The sequence below is a fragment of the Lupinus angustifolius genome, chromosome LG03 (genome assembly GCF_001865875.1).
Source record: "Lupinus angustifolius cultivar Tanjil chromosome LG03, LupAngTanjil_v1.0, whole genome shotgun sequence".
NCBI classification, from domain to species: domain Eukaryota; kingdom Viridiplantae; phylum Streptophyta; class Magnoliopsida; order Fabales; family Fabaceae; genus Lupinus; species Lupinus angustifolius.
This window is the reverse complement of record NC_032011.1, coordinates 1,550,257-1,566,426: the sequence shown is the minus strand read 5'-3', so window position 1 is coordinate 1,566,426 and position 16,170 is coordinate 1,550,257. Positions and strand designations below refer to the sequence as shown.

The window sequence follows — 16,170 nt, the reverse complement described above, 5'->3', positions numbered from 1 at the left end:
CAACTTTGAAGCCACAATATCTCATATGATAACATAGACAAATGTGTTGGAGGAAAATATAGTCCAACTTTCATAGTAGCTCTATATGAAGCCTATGCATAATATCAATGATGAGTAAGAGAAATGTAGTTGTTAGAACTTGTAACTTATTTATTTCCAAAATATATACAATATGAGCTACAATGACTTGCATTGATCAAGAAGTCATGCTGTCTAGTAAAAGTGGGAGGTAAAAAACTAGTTGAAAGGAAATAAGGCCATAGCTTTAGACTAAAGAAAGAAGAGGAGAAAACCTCTTCTCCTTTTCTTTGTTTTCTTTTGGTTGGTTATAATTCTACCCTCGGTCTTGGTCATGTCAAAACCTCTTGATTCTTCGTGGAAAGTCGTTTTAGGAACTCATATGTAGTGATCATTGTTGTTGCAGACATTGACATTGAAGCCCATCTTGGTCCCAGCCCTCTATAACATGCCATCCAACCACCTTCCTTAACCAAATTTCTCACTGTCTGCATAACTGTTGGTCCTCGACGACCATTCTCATCGCCGTCCAAGACCTGCAGTCTTGTCTTGATCGTATCTAACGGCATGGTGATTAAAGCAGACATGCCACCTGCCATTGCTGCACTGACTCCCTGAACTGCCATCACAGTTTTCCAATCCGGTCTCATTTCGTTACCTGCACTAGTAGTCTCGCTCCTATCATCCACATCTTTCTTGCATAAGTAGTATCCAACTCCACCCCAAACAAGCCTTTGTGTAACAGAATATGAAGCCCACCAAACCGCATTTGAAGGCGCATAGGTCAGAATTGATATCCCAAAACCTCTATACAATCCCCTTGGACCATCATTCCTAAGAATCTTTCTGAAGGCGTCAATCCCATTCGTATATTGACGTGGCGAATCAGGTCCACCTTGAACCATCAATCTCTGGCTAACAACATCGACTGGGGTCCAAACAAGTTGAGCCGCCATGGCTGCACTCAACCCTGCAGCTGCATTTGCAATTGTGGCAGCAGTTGGTTCGGCCAGGCCTAACCTAACAGTAGCAGTAGTACCTACATTACTCTTTGTAACCTCTAGAGTAGCCATATATAAAGCTCTAGCAGGGATCGTACCCATCAAAGAGGTCCCAAATCCTCTATACAATGCTCGAAAACCCTCACCCCTAATCACAGAAAATGCAGTCTTGATGCAAGAAACGTGGCACTGAGCTACTTGCTGTCGGGTTTTTAAAACAACAGCAGGGTACAATGTTGCTGAAACACCAGAGAAAAGTGCTGCACCAAGGAAGAAAAACTTGGATTTATCAAGCATTTTCCAATCAATTTCAGCAGGTACATGAACCTCTGGTGCCGATTCTTCCTCGGCAGCATCCAAGTCCATTTTCGCCACTTTGTCAAAAGCCCAATTGAATCCCAACGAAACCCACAAACTATTCAGAATCAAAATCTGATTTTTTTCCTTCAAATTCCAACGGTTCCTAATCATCTACAACTACAACCTACACCCCAATTGACCAAAACCCCATTTGAATCCACCCAAAACCCAGAAAGGGTTCAGAATCAAAATCTGATTTTTCCTTCAAATTCCAACCACCCTCATCTACAAATACATCTCAAAACCCTAATTGAGCAAAACCCCATTTGAATCCACAGAAACCCAGAAAGGATTTAGAATCAAAATATGTTTTTTCCCCTTCAAATACCAATTGATGCTATCCATCTACAACTACAAACCCTATCCGAACAAACTAAACGACACAGAGGTAAAATGAAGAAAAATGGTTAAAAAAGAAAGTCCCGCTATAGGATCTGTACAAGTGGGGTTAAGGAATAGAATAACTTCACACATGTTACAAAATTGAAAGGGGAATAGAATCAATAAAGGGATATAATAGATTTTCACGTGGTTGTGGAAGGAGATTTTCGATTGAAATGAATAAAAAGATGTAACATTTAATTTGTATATAATAATTAACAAAAGAGAAAGAGGGTATTAGTGTCGAAAACCCATTATCACCGGTGTCGGAAAATTGAGAGAGATTGAGATTTGAGAGAGTTCAGATAAAGGGTAGAGAGAGAAAATGATGGGTTAGTTGGTATAGTTATAGAGAGAGAAAATCATGGGTGGGCAACCGGAATAGCAGGGAATTTGAGGCTTTCCTTTGTTTACAAGTCATGTGTATTGTGTACGATGGAAGAACTGACACGTGTCAGTTATGTGTTATGTGGAACTTAGTGATGTGTTAATCCTTATCCATTTGATCAGCTATAATCAGCTATCTCTGTAAATTTCTTTTACAAAAGTTTATAATTCCCTTTAAAAATAAACTTGTTTTGTTGACCATAATTTGGAATTAACATAATCAAGTTTCTTACACTTACAACTAAATAAATAATGCAAATAGCATATTGGGGGTTGCATACACTTTATAAGGAGAATCTTTCTTAAATTTTGATATTTGTTTTTTTTTGTGCTAAGCAAACCAAACAAAGAAAGAACGGGCATTTGCATTGACTCCAAAACAATCTTACTCTTGATGCTTATTTATATGAATTAGACTCCTCTCCATCAATGAAAAGGCAAGTTAGGGAGAAATACACTAAAAACTCAATAGATAATGATATTTATGACCTTTATTTTTTATTGAAATTACAATTTTGACATTAAGAGTATATTATAAAGTATAACTCGCCTCTCCAAGTCTTACTCTATTTATATAAAAAGAATCTTCCACAACCCAACTTCCAAAACTGAACTTTTTAACAAAAGAAAAAGTGAAAAAAAAAATAGCAGTATATTTGCAAGAACTCTCATTAATACTCCTATTTCCTCTAAATGAAACTATGAATTTGAGTGCAATTTATGTGCTAGAACTAGAACAATTCACCACCACAAAAAAAAACTCTTAAAAAGAACAAAAGAATACAAAATACAAATCAATTAAAGAACATAGACAGCTTTGTATCTTGAACTTGGTCCAGTTTCTTCTTTAGTTTCTGTATATATTGAAGGGCCTAAATTGGATTTGATGGAATTCATCTTCTCCATTCTTAAACCAGCTCTGAAATTTTCAATAAAAGTATTAGCTTTAATATCAACATCTGGGTTTTGATAGAGCAATGGGATTTCAGGTTCTCCAAAATCATTAATATTGCATTGGTTTACTTCACTGGTTGCATTTGGTGACTCCACAATGCTATTGATAATAACAAAGTCACCCTTGACCTTGAACTTCCAAGCCGGCATGTTGAACGGTGGCGGTGGTGGTGGCGGAGGTATTGGAAGATTCAATGGTGACTCATTAGCAGTACTCAGAGTTTCCTTCAAAGTATAGAAACTCTCCCTCATGCTAGGTTTAAGGGTTGTTACACCCTTAAACGGTTCGGTTTTTGAAGATGAGATATGAGTTTTCTTGTGTTTGCTTTTCTTTGAAGATAATGGACTTTCAAAAACTGAAGGTGGTGGCGGCGGTGGTTGTGAAGGAAGAGTACTATGAGGTTTAGGATAATTGAGGATGCTATCAAAATTTTCAAGGCTTCTATGTCTTTGTTTTTTCTTCTTCCCCTTTAATGATGTCAAGAACTCTTTAGTTGCACTTTTACTCCTTATTGGTGGCGGTGGCGGCGTTGTTGAGGGTGGCGGTGGTTGTGATATCTTAGCTCCCAATTCGTGATTTTTCGCTTGCCCAACAGCTTGATATGTCCCCTTACCCTTTCTCCGAACATCTCTACCGTGAGGAAGTGGTGGCGATGACGATGGAGCCACCACTGGCATCGGCGGCGCACCTGGAACCTCCTTTTTACTCACTTCAAAAGTGTCCACTTCTACCTTCTTGATACCCAATTCTTCCTTTTCTTCTCCGACCGCCGTTATTTGACGCCGGTCTTGATAACCATTAACATGTGTATCATCATAAAACCGCCACCGCTCATCGGAATTGACCCACGACGACTCTTGCCGGAGATCGGGGTCGGAGTTGATACTCCTCAACCTATTAAAGGGTTTATTATTATAACTATAAGCAGTTCGATCTGAATAATCATATTCATACCATGCACGTTGTGTTTCTCTTTCTGGGTTTGGTTTTGTGTAATCTTGTATAGTTTCTGAGCCAGTAAAGCTTTGATCTTGATAAGAATAAGAACGTGGGGTTTGTCCATCGGTATTGTTGTTGTTGTTTCTGCTAAGGAATCCACATAATATGGCAAAGAGAACAAGAACCAAGTTGAGAGAATCCCATGTTCTCTTCACTGCATGGGGTTTGAAAATGTGTGAAGTGAAAGAGTGCAATGTAGGAGCTATGATGAAAATGAGTGCAAGTGTAGCTACCAGAAAGAATATAACAAGAGCAGCTGAGTTAAAGAAAAGAGAGTTTGTACGGCGGAGACGGTGGTGGTTAGTGGTGCTATCTTGCAGCCAGAAGGGTGGTATTGTGTCTTTCTCTTCTTCCATTTAGCTTTTGTATAATGTTGTGTGTTAAGGGAAAATGAGTTTTGCTTTTTATATATGCTATTGAGTGTTGGTGCAATTAGCGATTTTGTTCTTATTGTTTCTTCTTCCTTATATACATTTTTTTCTAGGTAATTGTTTATGTATAATTTTATTGATTTTAGTTTTTATGATTTGATTATGTGAATCATTAAAAGTTTTTTGATACCCCATGGCCAACATGGGGAACACCACTTTTTTCTTTCTGATAATGTAAGTATGGAAAGAGAAAAAAACATAAATAAATGTGTTTGATAACTATTCAGTGTTCAGACACAAAAAAATCAGCTTTACAGATAATATGATCGTTTGAAACTATTCACAACTCAATGTTATTGGCTGTTTTTTTTATGAGGAATGACAGCTAAATAGAAAAGAAAAGAAAATGATGAGATGATAAGCATATGAGAAAAAGATATATATATATATATATATCGATAGTGTAAAAGTTTTTTATACTGCCATTACATTATCCACCATTGATTTTTAGTTATTATTAACTTTTAAATAAAAGTATTACAAATGAATTGTGGATGATGCACTGAATGTGTATAAATTTTTACACCGTGTCAGTGCACACATTTTATATTCTAAACATAAAACCATGTGTATTTTTAAATTGAGGCTCATAATATGCTTCACTTAACTCAATATCATTTGATATAGTTGCATATATATTACACCTATCATAACAATGATAATCTAGTGGTATAAGGTCTTACCAAATTTGTAGGATTATCAATAAATTAAGAGTTTGATTTTTATGAGTGATGCTTGTGAGAAGGACAATCACGTACTTCGAAATGAATTAGTTCCTTACTCAAAGGATGATGAGATCATTGGACTCTCCAACTTAACGCATGGAATGAATCATGTTGCATGACCATCAAATTCATGATAATGTATCATCACTAGGAATTTGATGTGAATGTTTTGTTATTAATTAATAAAAGTTCGTGTCAAATACAAGTTATATTTTTATGTTATTTTTTCACCAACCCATGAAATTCGTTATCAATATTGTATATTTTCTTCTTATCTTATCACTTGTGAGAACATTGTAATGATCATAAACAAATGTTACAGCCTGTAACAAGACATTAGTATGATACTATAATGTTGTCATGACATTGCTTTCCGCGTGAGAAAATCAAATATTACTCAACTCCATAGATCTAAAACAACTTGAGTAACGTATTTGCATAAACATGTTTAGAAGTTAAGAGACAATGACAAATAACAATAGAGATTAATAGAGTTCATATATGTTTATAGAAAGCGTGTAATAATTATGTAATGTTTGTTTTATGTCATAATCAACCGCGTGTGAGAATTATTCTTTATTATGCTAAAATAAACCAGTGTCTAATATTACTCAATTATATTCAAATCTTTCATCACAAGCCTTCATTTTGTGATGTTATATGAAGGAATGTTCTCTTTCTAAAGAAAGAATATATGACTTTGTCTTATAGTTTATTTAGTTGGTTGGTAACCCTTATATACAAGAAACACTGTTTGGAACCTTCTTCTATATTTAAACTAGTTTTTTATGGAATTGCAACTCAGAAAAAGAAAGAAAACTAATAGAAAACCTATGATACAGTCACATAGACTTCTTTGAAGGATAAAAAAAGATATTATGCAGTATTTTTAAAACTTTAAAAATACAGATATTTGTCAAATTTAAAACAAATCTGAAAACCTTTAAAAAATAACAATCAAAGATGGAAATATTTTTTTTATAATTATCTTGGATTAATTTTGTAATAATTGAGCATTTCATTCCTTTATGAAATCAAATAGAAATTTACATCATACATTTATATATTCATTATACGCAATAAATTCTACATTCACTTTAAGTGATGTTTTTTTTGTGTTGAAATTAGAAAATTGGTGTACATGAAGGGATGTACCATGAGCCTGCAATCAAAGAATCTTTTTGGAGATGCAGAAACCATCAAAGTGTCCCAACAAATCATTTTACATATGTATGACACCAATCAAAACCTCTTACTAATATTATATTAAAATTAAGGAAAACAATTATCTACTAATTGTGTTTGATGTTGCTGATAGATAGAATTATAGAACAGAAAAATAATTCATTTGGATAGGTTATCCTAACAATAGAATGATCCACCATTTTGCTCTTTATATTTCTTTATTTAAAATACAAATCTAATACATTAACTCATAATGTTATATCTATATTTCAAATAAAAAATAAGAAAAAATTGAATCAAACCAATTAAACCATAACTATAAGTAATCTTCAATCAAATTAAATATATTTTATTTCAGTCGAATAGAATCAAATCACAAATAATTTTTATGTTTGTATGTGATGCCATTTTAGCATAGTCATGCAATTATTCAAACCACAATCATCTTTTCATTCTACATCTACTTCCAAGGTGTGGTTAAAAGCTTTGTTTCACCATCTAAAAGAAGGTACTATATAGCTTCTAGTAAATTTCCTTCTGTTATCAAAACCAACCGAGATTATAGTAGTTTTGTGAACCCTCTTTGTAACTCTCCTCTTTGTCTTTGTCTCGTTGTTAACCCTGTTATTTCAACATGCTAAAGTTGGGTTTTTGCAGTTACACCCAACATATACACATATGTAATAAAGAGGTTGTCAACTAATGTTCGAAAAGGGTACAACATGTTTCAAACCAATTCATATATAACCATCTTCTGGTATTAGTTCCTTCCAAATATAGTAAATATGGGTCAAAATTAAACCTCTTGCATGGGAATGTGATAAGATAATTACCATATTGATTATTATTATTACTGCTATTGATTCTCACTTCAAAAAGAAATAACATTGGTATTCATTCTTTATTGTTTAACGTTCACAATCTGCAACACCTTCCTATGGCTTCAATTAAAGAAGTGTCAACCGTGATTGCCATTGATAAAGACAAGAACAGCAAATATGCAGTAAAATGGGCTGTTGATAATCTTTTGATGAAGAATACCTCTTGCACCCTAATTCATGTTATTAGAACCAAAGCCTTGCATCCCCGTAGGTACCCTTCTCCTATATAAGCCAATATTTTTTGGTATTATCAAAACATTCCTTACCCTATGAGTAAGAAACTATTCTATTTTGGGGTGTGTGACTGATTCTTCCAACAAGTGTCGCTCTCAGAAATTAAAATTTTGACTTTAGATCGTATTGAATTAAAGATCTTACACCACTAAACCAATACCTTGTTGGTTTATATAAGTCAATATGTCTCTACTTCAGATAGCAATGAATTTATTAAACTAGGGTTGTAGTCACAATTGTAATTAAAATATATTTAATTCAATTGTGACAGACACCATAGTGTAATTGTGCATACTGCAAAGTACCCAAAAAAATATAATATTGCAATTATAATTGTGGTTTAAGACCATGACTAAGAACCTTGATTGCTCCATAAGTGCATTGAATTGCTTGCATATAAATGATAGTTCAAAATATAGGATTTTTTTATGCAGACAACTAGCTTTATTTTATTTAAAGGTGTGTCACTTTTTTAAATTTTGGCTTATGCAGGTAATGTTGAAAATGCCTCTAAACAAGGTCGTCCACCAACCAACGAAGAATTGCACCAATTCTTTCTTCCCTTCAGAGGATTTTGTGCTCGAAAAGGGGTGAGTACTAAAGTAATAATAAGCCATGAGTCAAGGAGAACATTTTGCCATTGATTAATTGGAGTTTATCATTCAAAATTATATTTTTCTGGTGTTAACTATCAATATAATATATATATATATATATGACATATTAGTTTGTGATTATAATGTATATTGAACATTTCAGATTGTAGCAAAGGAGTTGGTGCTACATGACATTGATGTTCCTAGTGCACTCACTGAGTACATCATTGAAAACAATATCAGGAGTATTGTTGTTGGTGCTCCCAACTGGAATGTTTTTAGAAGGTCTTTCTCTTTCTCTCTTCAAATAATTATTCTTAGCTCTAGCATGGGCATGTATTCTTCTGAAAAATAGACATTTATGCTAGGAAGAAGAGACACTTCCTTGTTAAGGAAATTTTGGTTAAATGATAACTATAGTGCTTCATAGTTTCAGCTAGAATTGGTGGAATATAAAATTTCACCTGTAATAATTGATAGAGTGAAATAAGTATCAAAATTATCATGTTTTACTTGCTTCTTCTCAGAAGTTGTAGTGTCTACTAACAAATAGTGTTGTTAAATGTGGATTACAGGATATTTAATGATGCAGATGTGCCATCTAGCTTAGTCAGGTCTGCACCAGAATCTTGCACCATACATGTTGTATCAAAACGAAAAGTGATGAACCTTCAACCATTAGGTCCTTCTGAAAATAAAATTATCAAACCAACAACAAAATTATTAAAAGAAACTCTTAGTCTCAAGGGGAATTCTACATCACAAGATTTATTTTTTAGGTATGTGTTTATCTTTATAACTTATAATGTTATTGTATCCACATTGATTTTGACTTCTAATAAGGACCTCTTTGAGATTTCTAAATCTCACCCTTGTACACAATATTCTCAACTATGAGGTCTCAAAACAGTAAATATAGGCAACCCTACCCCACAAGGTATAAGGGTTGTTTGCATGATTTAAAACTATGCAAGATCATAACTTTATCATTGCAATGAGGTCCAACTATATGTTTTTCTTTAGTAGTTGTCAATTTTTTGAAATATTCAATAAGAGAGAACAAGGGATTTTAATTCATTAACTTTTTTCTTAGCTAAGCCATGTTCTTGGTGCTTACCTTGAGTGTGTGTATATATATACATCTATATATATATGTGTGTGTGTGTATATGTGTGTATAGTCACCTTGAGTAGTTATTGTTCTTGCTTTTTGACACTCTCTACATAAAATCATTGAACTGAGTAATTTGAGGTCAACTAATTATATGTTGTTGGCATTATGATGATAATTTACACAGAAAATCTTACAAAAATGGGATTTTGCGACAATCAAGTGATGTAATATATTTTGGTCAAAACAACAATGCTATACAGCAAGGAAAAGCATATATATCCAGTGAAGAGAGTAATCCACCAACACTATCAGATGAAAACAATTTATCAAAACTAATTGATGGTTCTAAGTTGAATGAGAACCAAGATGCAGTTAGGAACTCAAATAGTTCTTCTAGCACCAATTCTTCTTCAAAGTCCCCAGTAAGTACTGCATGCATTATAATATATGTGTCTGGAATCTCACCTTTACCATAATTTGGTATCTTGGAAAACTTTGAATTTGTGATGACATAGAACTCATTAATCAAATGTTGATTCTTCTAATCATAGTTGTTTCTTCAGTGACATTGTTGATCATTTTCAATAAATGGCTTACTTTTCTCAGTTTGTTATGTAAGGATGTTTTAATTATTGATATTTTAATAGATACTGCAATGTTTGAGTTCAGATTGTCATAACTTATGTTTCACTCTTATTTCAATATCAATAACAAGTTAAAAATTTCAAACATATTTGACAATAAATTTTTCAACAATTGCTTAGATATTTTCAGCACATTTTAACCTTCATTAATGAATAATTAAATCCCTCTGTGACCCTTTCATGATTCATCTTACAGAGAACCTTGGAGACAGAAATAAATAAGTTGAAACTGGAACTAAAGAAAACAACAGAAGAGTATACTAAAGCTTGCAGAGAAGCTGTTATGGCAAAAGTGAAGGTAATTTTCATTTGATAAACTCTACTTGACCCGATTTCAGAATGTTTCACTGAAAAGGAAAATATAAAACACTAGTGTTTGTCATTTTAGGCAATGGATCTTGAAAAGTTTATGTTCGAAGAAGAACAGAACATCGAAAAAGCTAGGCTTGGTGAAGAGGCTGCATTGGCTTTGGCAGAAGTAGAGAAGCAGAAAACCAAAGCAGCAATTGAATCAGCTGAAATGTCGCGATGCCTCGCAGCAATAGAGATCAAGAAGAGAAAGCAGACCGAAAAAAGAGCCATGCAAAAGGAAGAAGAGAAGCAAATAGCATTAAATACTAATCAACCTGATAATATTCTTTGCAAAAGATACAATATTAAAGAAATTGAAGATGCAACAAATTGCTTTGACAAAGCTCTGAAACTTGGTGAAGGAGGATATGGACCTGTTTTTAAAGGGTTGCTTGATAACACTGTTGTTGCCATTAAGGCCTTGAGATCAAACATAACACAAGGTGATAGACAATTTCAACAAGAGGTAACTCAGTTTTCTTAGATTTTATAAAAGAACAAGTAGCTTCAATATCATGATTTGGTAGCATAGAGTAGAAGTATGTTTGTTCACATTTGTATAAATAACATCTATTGTAGCTTAATAATTAGTAACACTAAACCAGTTATTTATTGTAGAAATAACATCTATTGTTGAGATCAACAATCTCATACTTTTGACTTTAGTTGTACTTATTTTCATTTAGTACTCACTTCTTCCAACTTTTTCTTATGTATATTGGTAATTAGTCTAAACTTTAGAGGACTTAAATGACTTCGATTTTACACAAATGAGGAGTGTAAACACAGCAAAAGACTTTAACTGCAAATAAGTATGATATTGGAAACTTTGCAATATTAAACATACAAGGATTGGTTCCATTACAGGTTGACGTTTTGACGACAGTAAGACATCCGAACATGGTTCTACTTCTAGGTGTCTGCCCGGAGAACGGATGCCTTGTATATGAGTTCACCGAAAATGGCACCTTAGAAGATCGTCTCTTCCAGAAGGATAACACTCCACCACTACCATGGAACCTAAGATTCAAAATAGCATCAGAAATTGCCACTGGCCTTCTTTTCCTTCACCAGACAAAGCCTGAGCCAATTGTACATCGCGATCTCAAGCCATCAAACATTCTATTAACTAAGAACTATGTAACCAAGATCGCGGACGTGGGTTTGGCCAGACTAGTCCCCCCGAGTGCTGCTGACAAAACCACTCAGTATCACATGACTGCTACAGCAGGCACATTTTTCTACATTGACCCGGAATATCAACAAACAGGGTTGTTGGGTGTGAAATCAGATATATATTCATTAGGTGTAGTTTTGCTACAAATTATTACCGGAAAGGGTCCTATGGGCGTGGCTCGATTGGTGGAGGAAGCGATACATGAAGGTACTATTAAGAATATGAAACTAGTTAGTCTTTGTTAACAATTAGTTACAAGTTGTGAATTGATATGTATCTTGGCTTCATGTATATTAAACTTTCATATTGTCATGAACCATGTTTCATGCTTATAGGTAAATTTGAAGAGGTGCTTGATCCAAATGTGAAAGATTGGCCTGTTGAAGAGACTTTGTCATTAGCTAGCTTGGCTTTGAAGTGTTGTGAGATGAGAAAAAGGGATAGGCCTGATCTTGGTTCTGTCATTTTGCCTGAGCTGAATCGACTAAGCGATCTCGGAGGAGTCCTTGACACTGATATTGTAACAGCTAGCAGGTTAGTTAACATTTCAACTTCACTGAATTTTAATGATCTTGTTTTGTAATACATATAACTAACTCAACTAAAAAGCTTAAACTTGTTAGGTGAAATCTCATAAATGTTGTTTATATCTACATAAATTCTTTGTTGCTCAGTGAGTAAAAGTTCACAATGTTTTAGTGTAGAAAAACTGTTATATGTCCTAAACCTGAAGGAAGCAAATTTTTGTACATTGCAATGCAGAAACCATTTCTAAAATGAGTGACTATGAGTAATAGTCATAGCCCAGAAATGAAAAATTCAATGTAGATCCAAATTTGGAGGTTTCAACTTCACCACAACAATGGAGCATCAAAAATGATTTATGGAAACTAGATCACTTACCTAAGAAGCAAGTTTGTCAATGCTGGTCATTGTAAGTTACTCAGTGTGTTAAAAGTCCTTGTTGGGATTGATATGAAACTATATTAGTTTTCATCATTTGGATTGTTTAAAACTTTAAATTATGATGGAATTTCATTCAATAAAATTAATTTATTACATCCCATTTGTGCAATCTCATTCCATTCCATCTTATTTCTTTTCATTCTATCTTTTTGCATTCTCATGAGTAATAAACAGTTTATACCTTGTCTTATCTCTTATGACCAGGGAAATTTGTGTGGGTTTTTTTCCGATTAGTCAACCAGATGCATATTACTAGCTAGTCGAGACTCAGGGTACAACATCTGTTGTCCCATAAATTATGTCACTGCATATACCAGAAGCCTATGATTTATAATTGACTACAAAAATATTTTTAAATTAATAATTAATTATTTTCCTGAATACATGCAATGACACAATTTATGGATTTGCACCACCCAAGTCCATAAACATTTGGGTTATTTGGATGTAATTACTTGTTTCTAGTAAATTTATATTCCATATCAAAAACACTTCTTTTTTACCCATAAAATTGTCATTGATACCTGAGAAATGTATGGAGTGGGCACGAAAATTCTCTGAAGTGAACTTACATGATAAAGAATCATGATCAATCATATAAGCTAAGCTACCAACTAAGCATATACCCAAGATAAATATCCACAATTAATCAATTATGCCATAATATATTCATAAAAGATAAAAAATGTATTTTCCAATTGTGTATGAATTTATATATTGTTATTATATCATCTACCATTCATAATTATCATTGACTCTTTAACAAAAATGATAGATAATATAACTACTACTTATAAAATCTTACATAGATATTACACTATATAAACATGTACCACCAAAACGAGACTCTCACATACATCTACCCATACTATTCAATCAATTACTCATATAACTATTCAATCAATTAATAACAAAAACTCACATTTAAATGATAGAGTTTAATGTTTTACATTAGAGTTGTAATTGTGATTATGGTTGTGGTTAATATGAGTTTGATATAAATTACTATGTGATTAAATAAATATTTTTGAATTCGATATGTAGTGTGATGTGATTCAATGTGATTTAATATGATCCAAATACAATCTAATGTGGTTATATTATAACCCAATATAACCAATTGCGATATGATGCAGTAATGATAGTTACTACAACTGTAATAGAATTTATTCATTTATTTATTTATTTAATGTGAACAAAACTCGAAAATTATTATGAAAACAAAAATACAGTAAATTTAAACAACTCTAATCATTTTACCAATGGACGTTGGTTCAAGTGTATATGTTTGATTTCCCTTAAGTAAAATACTGGATTCGAGTCTTGTGGATGAAAAAAATACTCGTTGGGAGAGTTAGCTCCACATAGTTGTGGATGTTCCCGGTTCGGATAGGATTGCCTCCAGTGCGATGATACCTATGGGAAACAAAAAAAAATCATTTTGGACCTCAAACCCGGTTCAACACGAAAACCAATGAATCTTCTGTATCAAACTGAACCGGTTCCCTAACGTGCCGCCATTTTACCGGCTCAATATTTTCCCCAAATACCAATTCATTCATTCAAAAATTTCTCATTTTCAATTTCTCGTCATACGAAACCCTAACCCTAACACATCGTGTCTGAAAGCCACTCCCATGGCGTTTCAGACCCCAGATCACGATTCAGGATCCGAATCCAACAACAACCAGAAACGCCTCTACAATCCTTACAAGGACCTCGAAGTTCCGATTCGAAATCTCTACCAACTCCCAACCTCCCCGGAGCACCTCTTCGTCGAAGAGGCTCGCCGGAAGCATCGATCTTGGGGTGAGAATCTCACCTTCTACACAGGGTGTGGTTACTTTGCCGGTGCCGTTGGCGGCGCTGGTGTTGGACTCGTTGAAGCGGTTAAGGCGTTTGAATCTGGAGATACCAATAAGCTTCGAATCAATCGCGTATTGAATACTTCTGGTCACTCCGGTAGGGTTTGGGGAAATAGGCTTGGGGTTATTGGATTGCTTTACGCTGGAATTGAGAGCGGGGTCGCGGAAGCGAGGGACACGGATGATGTGTGGAATAGCGTGGCGGCTGGGCTTGGGACGGGTGCGTTGTATCGTGCAGCGAGAGGGGTGAGATCGGCCGCGGTTGCAGGTGCGGTTGGTGGTGTGGTGGTTGGTGTTGTTGTGACGGCGAAACAGGCATTGAAACGTTATGTTCCTATATGACCTTTTTCCTTTGTTTTTAGGTTTATTTATCAATTTTGAGCAATTATTGAGAAAAAAAGTGATATATTGATAATGTTGTTATAACAGTGTGTGGCAGTGATGCTGTTGCAAACTGTTTGGTTTGATTTGATACATATTTTTTTCAGCTTGGCAATGGCTAATTAACCTTTCAATTGTAATTTGCCCAATCATGTTGAATAAATAATTGAAATGACTTTAATGCTGGATATAATTTAAAAATTGTTTATATATGCATGTATGATAGGTTTAATGTGGTTTTGTTGTAGATTTAGAATACATTGAAATGGTAGATTGTGTAGTGTATATATGAATGTTGTGACACATGATTTGATAGAACCTGAATGGCTAGATGACTTTTGTGCATAAACAAGTCATATTCTAGATATAAGCTAGGATTTATGAAGGCAATAATTTGCATGGTACAATAAGCACATTATCAAGCTACTACTCTTTTAACTCGATTCAAAAAAATTTATCTCAATCTTTTGCCTCTTAATTGATGCCATTGTTGTAGAAATTTTCAGCTTAAACCAAAGCAAGAAAGTATTCTTGAGCTTTTTTTCTGTAGTCTGTAGAATTACCCACCACGGTTCCTTGCTTGCCTTGCAAGTTGTTGCTTAGGACTAAAGTTGAATTAAGAAAATTTTGGAAGTAAATGATGTTAGTTTCTGTCAAAGGTATGGATTTTGTCTTTTATGTATATGACCTATGCAACCCCAGTTTAGTATGTGTATTGTTCTGCTTGACTATGATATTTGGTTTCTCCAGTATGTAATTAAACTTTAAAGAGTTAAACTTCCAAAAGTATAGTAAAGGAAAGCCTTTGTTGTTATTCGCTTGCATTTTTGTCCTGAACTGATACTGAAGTTATTTTTCTAGTTTTCCTGTAAACTTGGGATATATCTTTGTTTTTCTCTCGTTTGATGTTACTTTCCTGTAATACACCTTAACAATGTGATGAAGTCCATAGGAATTGGGGGTTCTGGGTTGTCCATCAAAACCTTTTTGGATTGGCTCAATGTTGATGCTGGCAATAGAACAGAAAATGCAGGTTAAGGATAACTGAGAAACTATATGCAATTGTTTACTTGTCAGCCCGTTAGCTAAAGCGTTGAATTAAGTAGCACTAGTACTAATTATGATATTAATACGAATAGTATATGAGTGTAATATCTATATAATGACAGTGTAAAGATTTATAGCATCATCCAATATTCATTTGTGGATGCTAAATGATAACAATATTCAAAATTTTAGCCTGTATGCTTTTATGCTTCACATGGCTGATCTTGCACCCCTTTGATTTTTTTAGTTTACTAGTGTTATGATCAGAAGTTGGGAAATCAAAACATCTGTGGAAAAAGCACTTCACCTTAAATGTGTTATTCTTCATATAGTGAATTTGTGATAATCCTACCCATGATTCCTTTTATTCCATATATTACATAGGTAAGTGGGTACAAAGCAGTGTTGTTGGAACCGGACCGGACCGGACGGTCCGACCGGTCTGACCGCTGACCGGACTTGAAAACGGCTCT

The 16,170-nt window shown here is 34.1% G+C and overlaps 4 protein-coding genes across 4 annotated transcripts; 2 read left to right on the top strand and 2 right to left on the bottom strand.

Annotated features, from left to right (window-relative positions):
- On the bottom strand, window positions 133-2,135 carry LOC109342915 (solute carrier family 25 member 44-like). The gene has a single exon (XM_019580967.1). The coding sequence runs from the start codon at window positions 1,488-1,490 to the stop codon at window positions 351-353; it is 1,140 nt and encodes a 379-aa protein (XP_019436512.1). The 5' UTR covers window positions 1,491-2,135; the 3' UTR covers window positions 133-350.
- Window positions 2,724-4,539, bottom strand: LOC109342914. The gene has a single exon (XM_019580966.1). It carries the CDS (start codon window positions 4,455-4,457, stop codon window positions 2,946-2,948), a length of 1,512 nt encoding a protein of 503 aa, XP_019436511.1. The 5' UTR covers window positions 4,458-4,539; the 3' UTR covers window positions 2,724-2,945.
- LOC109342250 (U-box domain-containing protein 34-like) lies at window positions 7,380-12,021 on the top strand. Its single transcript, XM_019580274.1, has 9 exons — window positions 7,380-7,530; window positions 8,050-8,147; window positions 8,317-8,438; window positions 8,729-8,767; window positions 9,451-9,688; window positions 10,107-10,208; window positions 10,299-10,727; window positions 11,129-11,645; window positions 11,774-12,021. Exons 1-9 carry the CDS (start codon window positions 7,380-7,382, stop codon window positions 12,019-12,021), a joined length of 1,944 nt encoding a protein of 647 aa, XP_019435819.1.
- LOC109342913 (mitochondrial import inner membrane translocase subunit TIM23-2-like) lies at window positions 13,953-14,831 on the top strand. Its single transcript, XM_019580965.1, has one exon. The coding sequence runs from the start codon at window positions 14,042-14,044 to the stop codon at window positions 14,609-14,611; it is 570 nt and encodes a 189-aa protein (XP_019436510.1). The 5' UTR covers window positions 13,953-14,041; the 3' UTR covers window positions 14,612-14,831.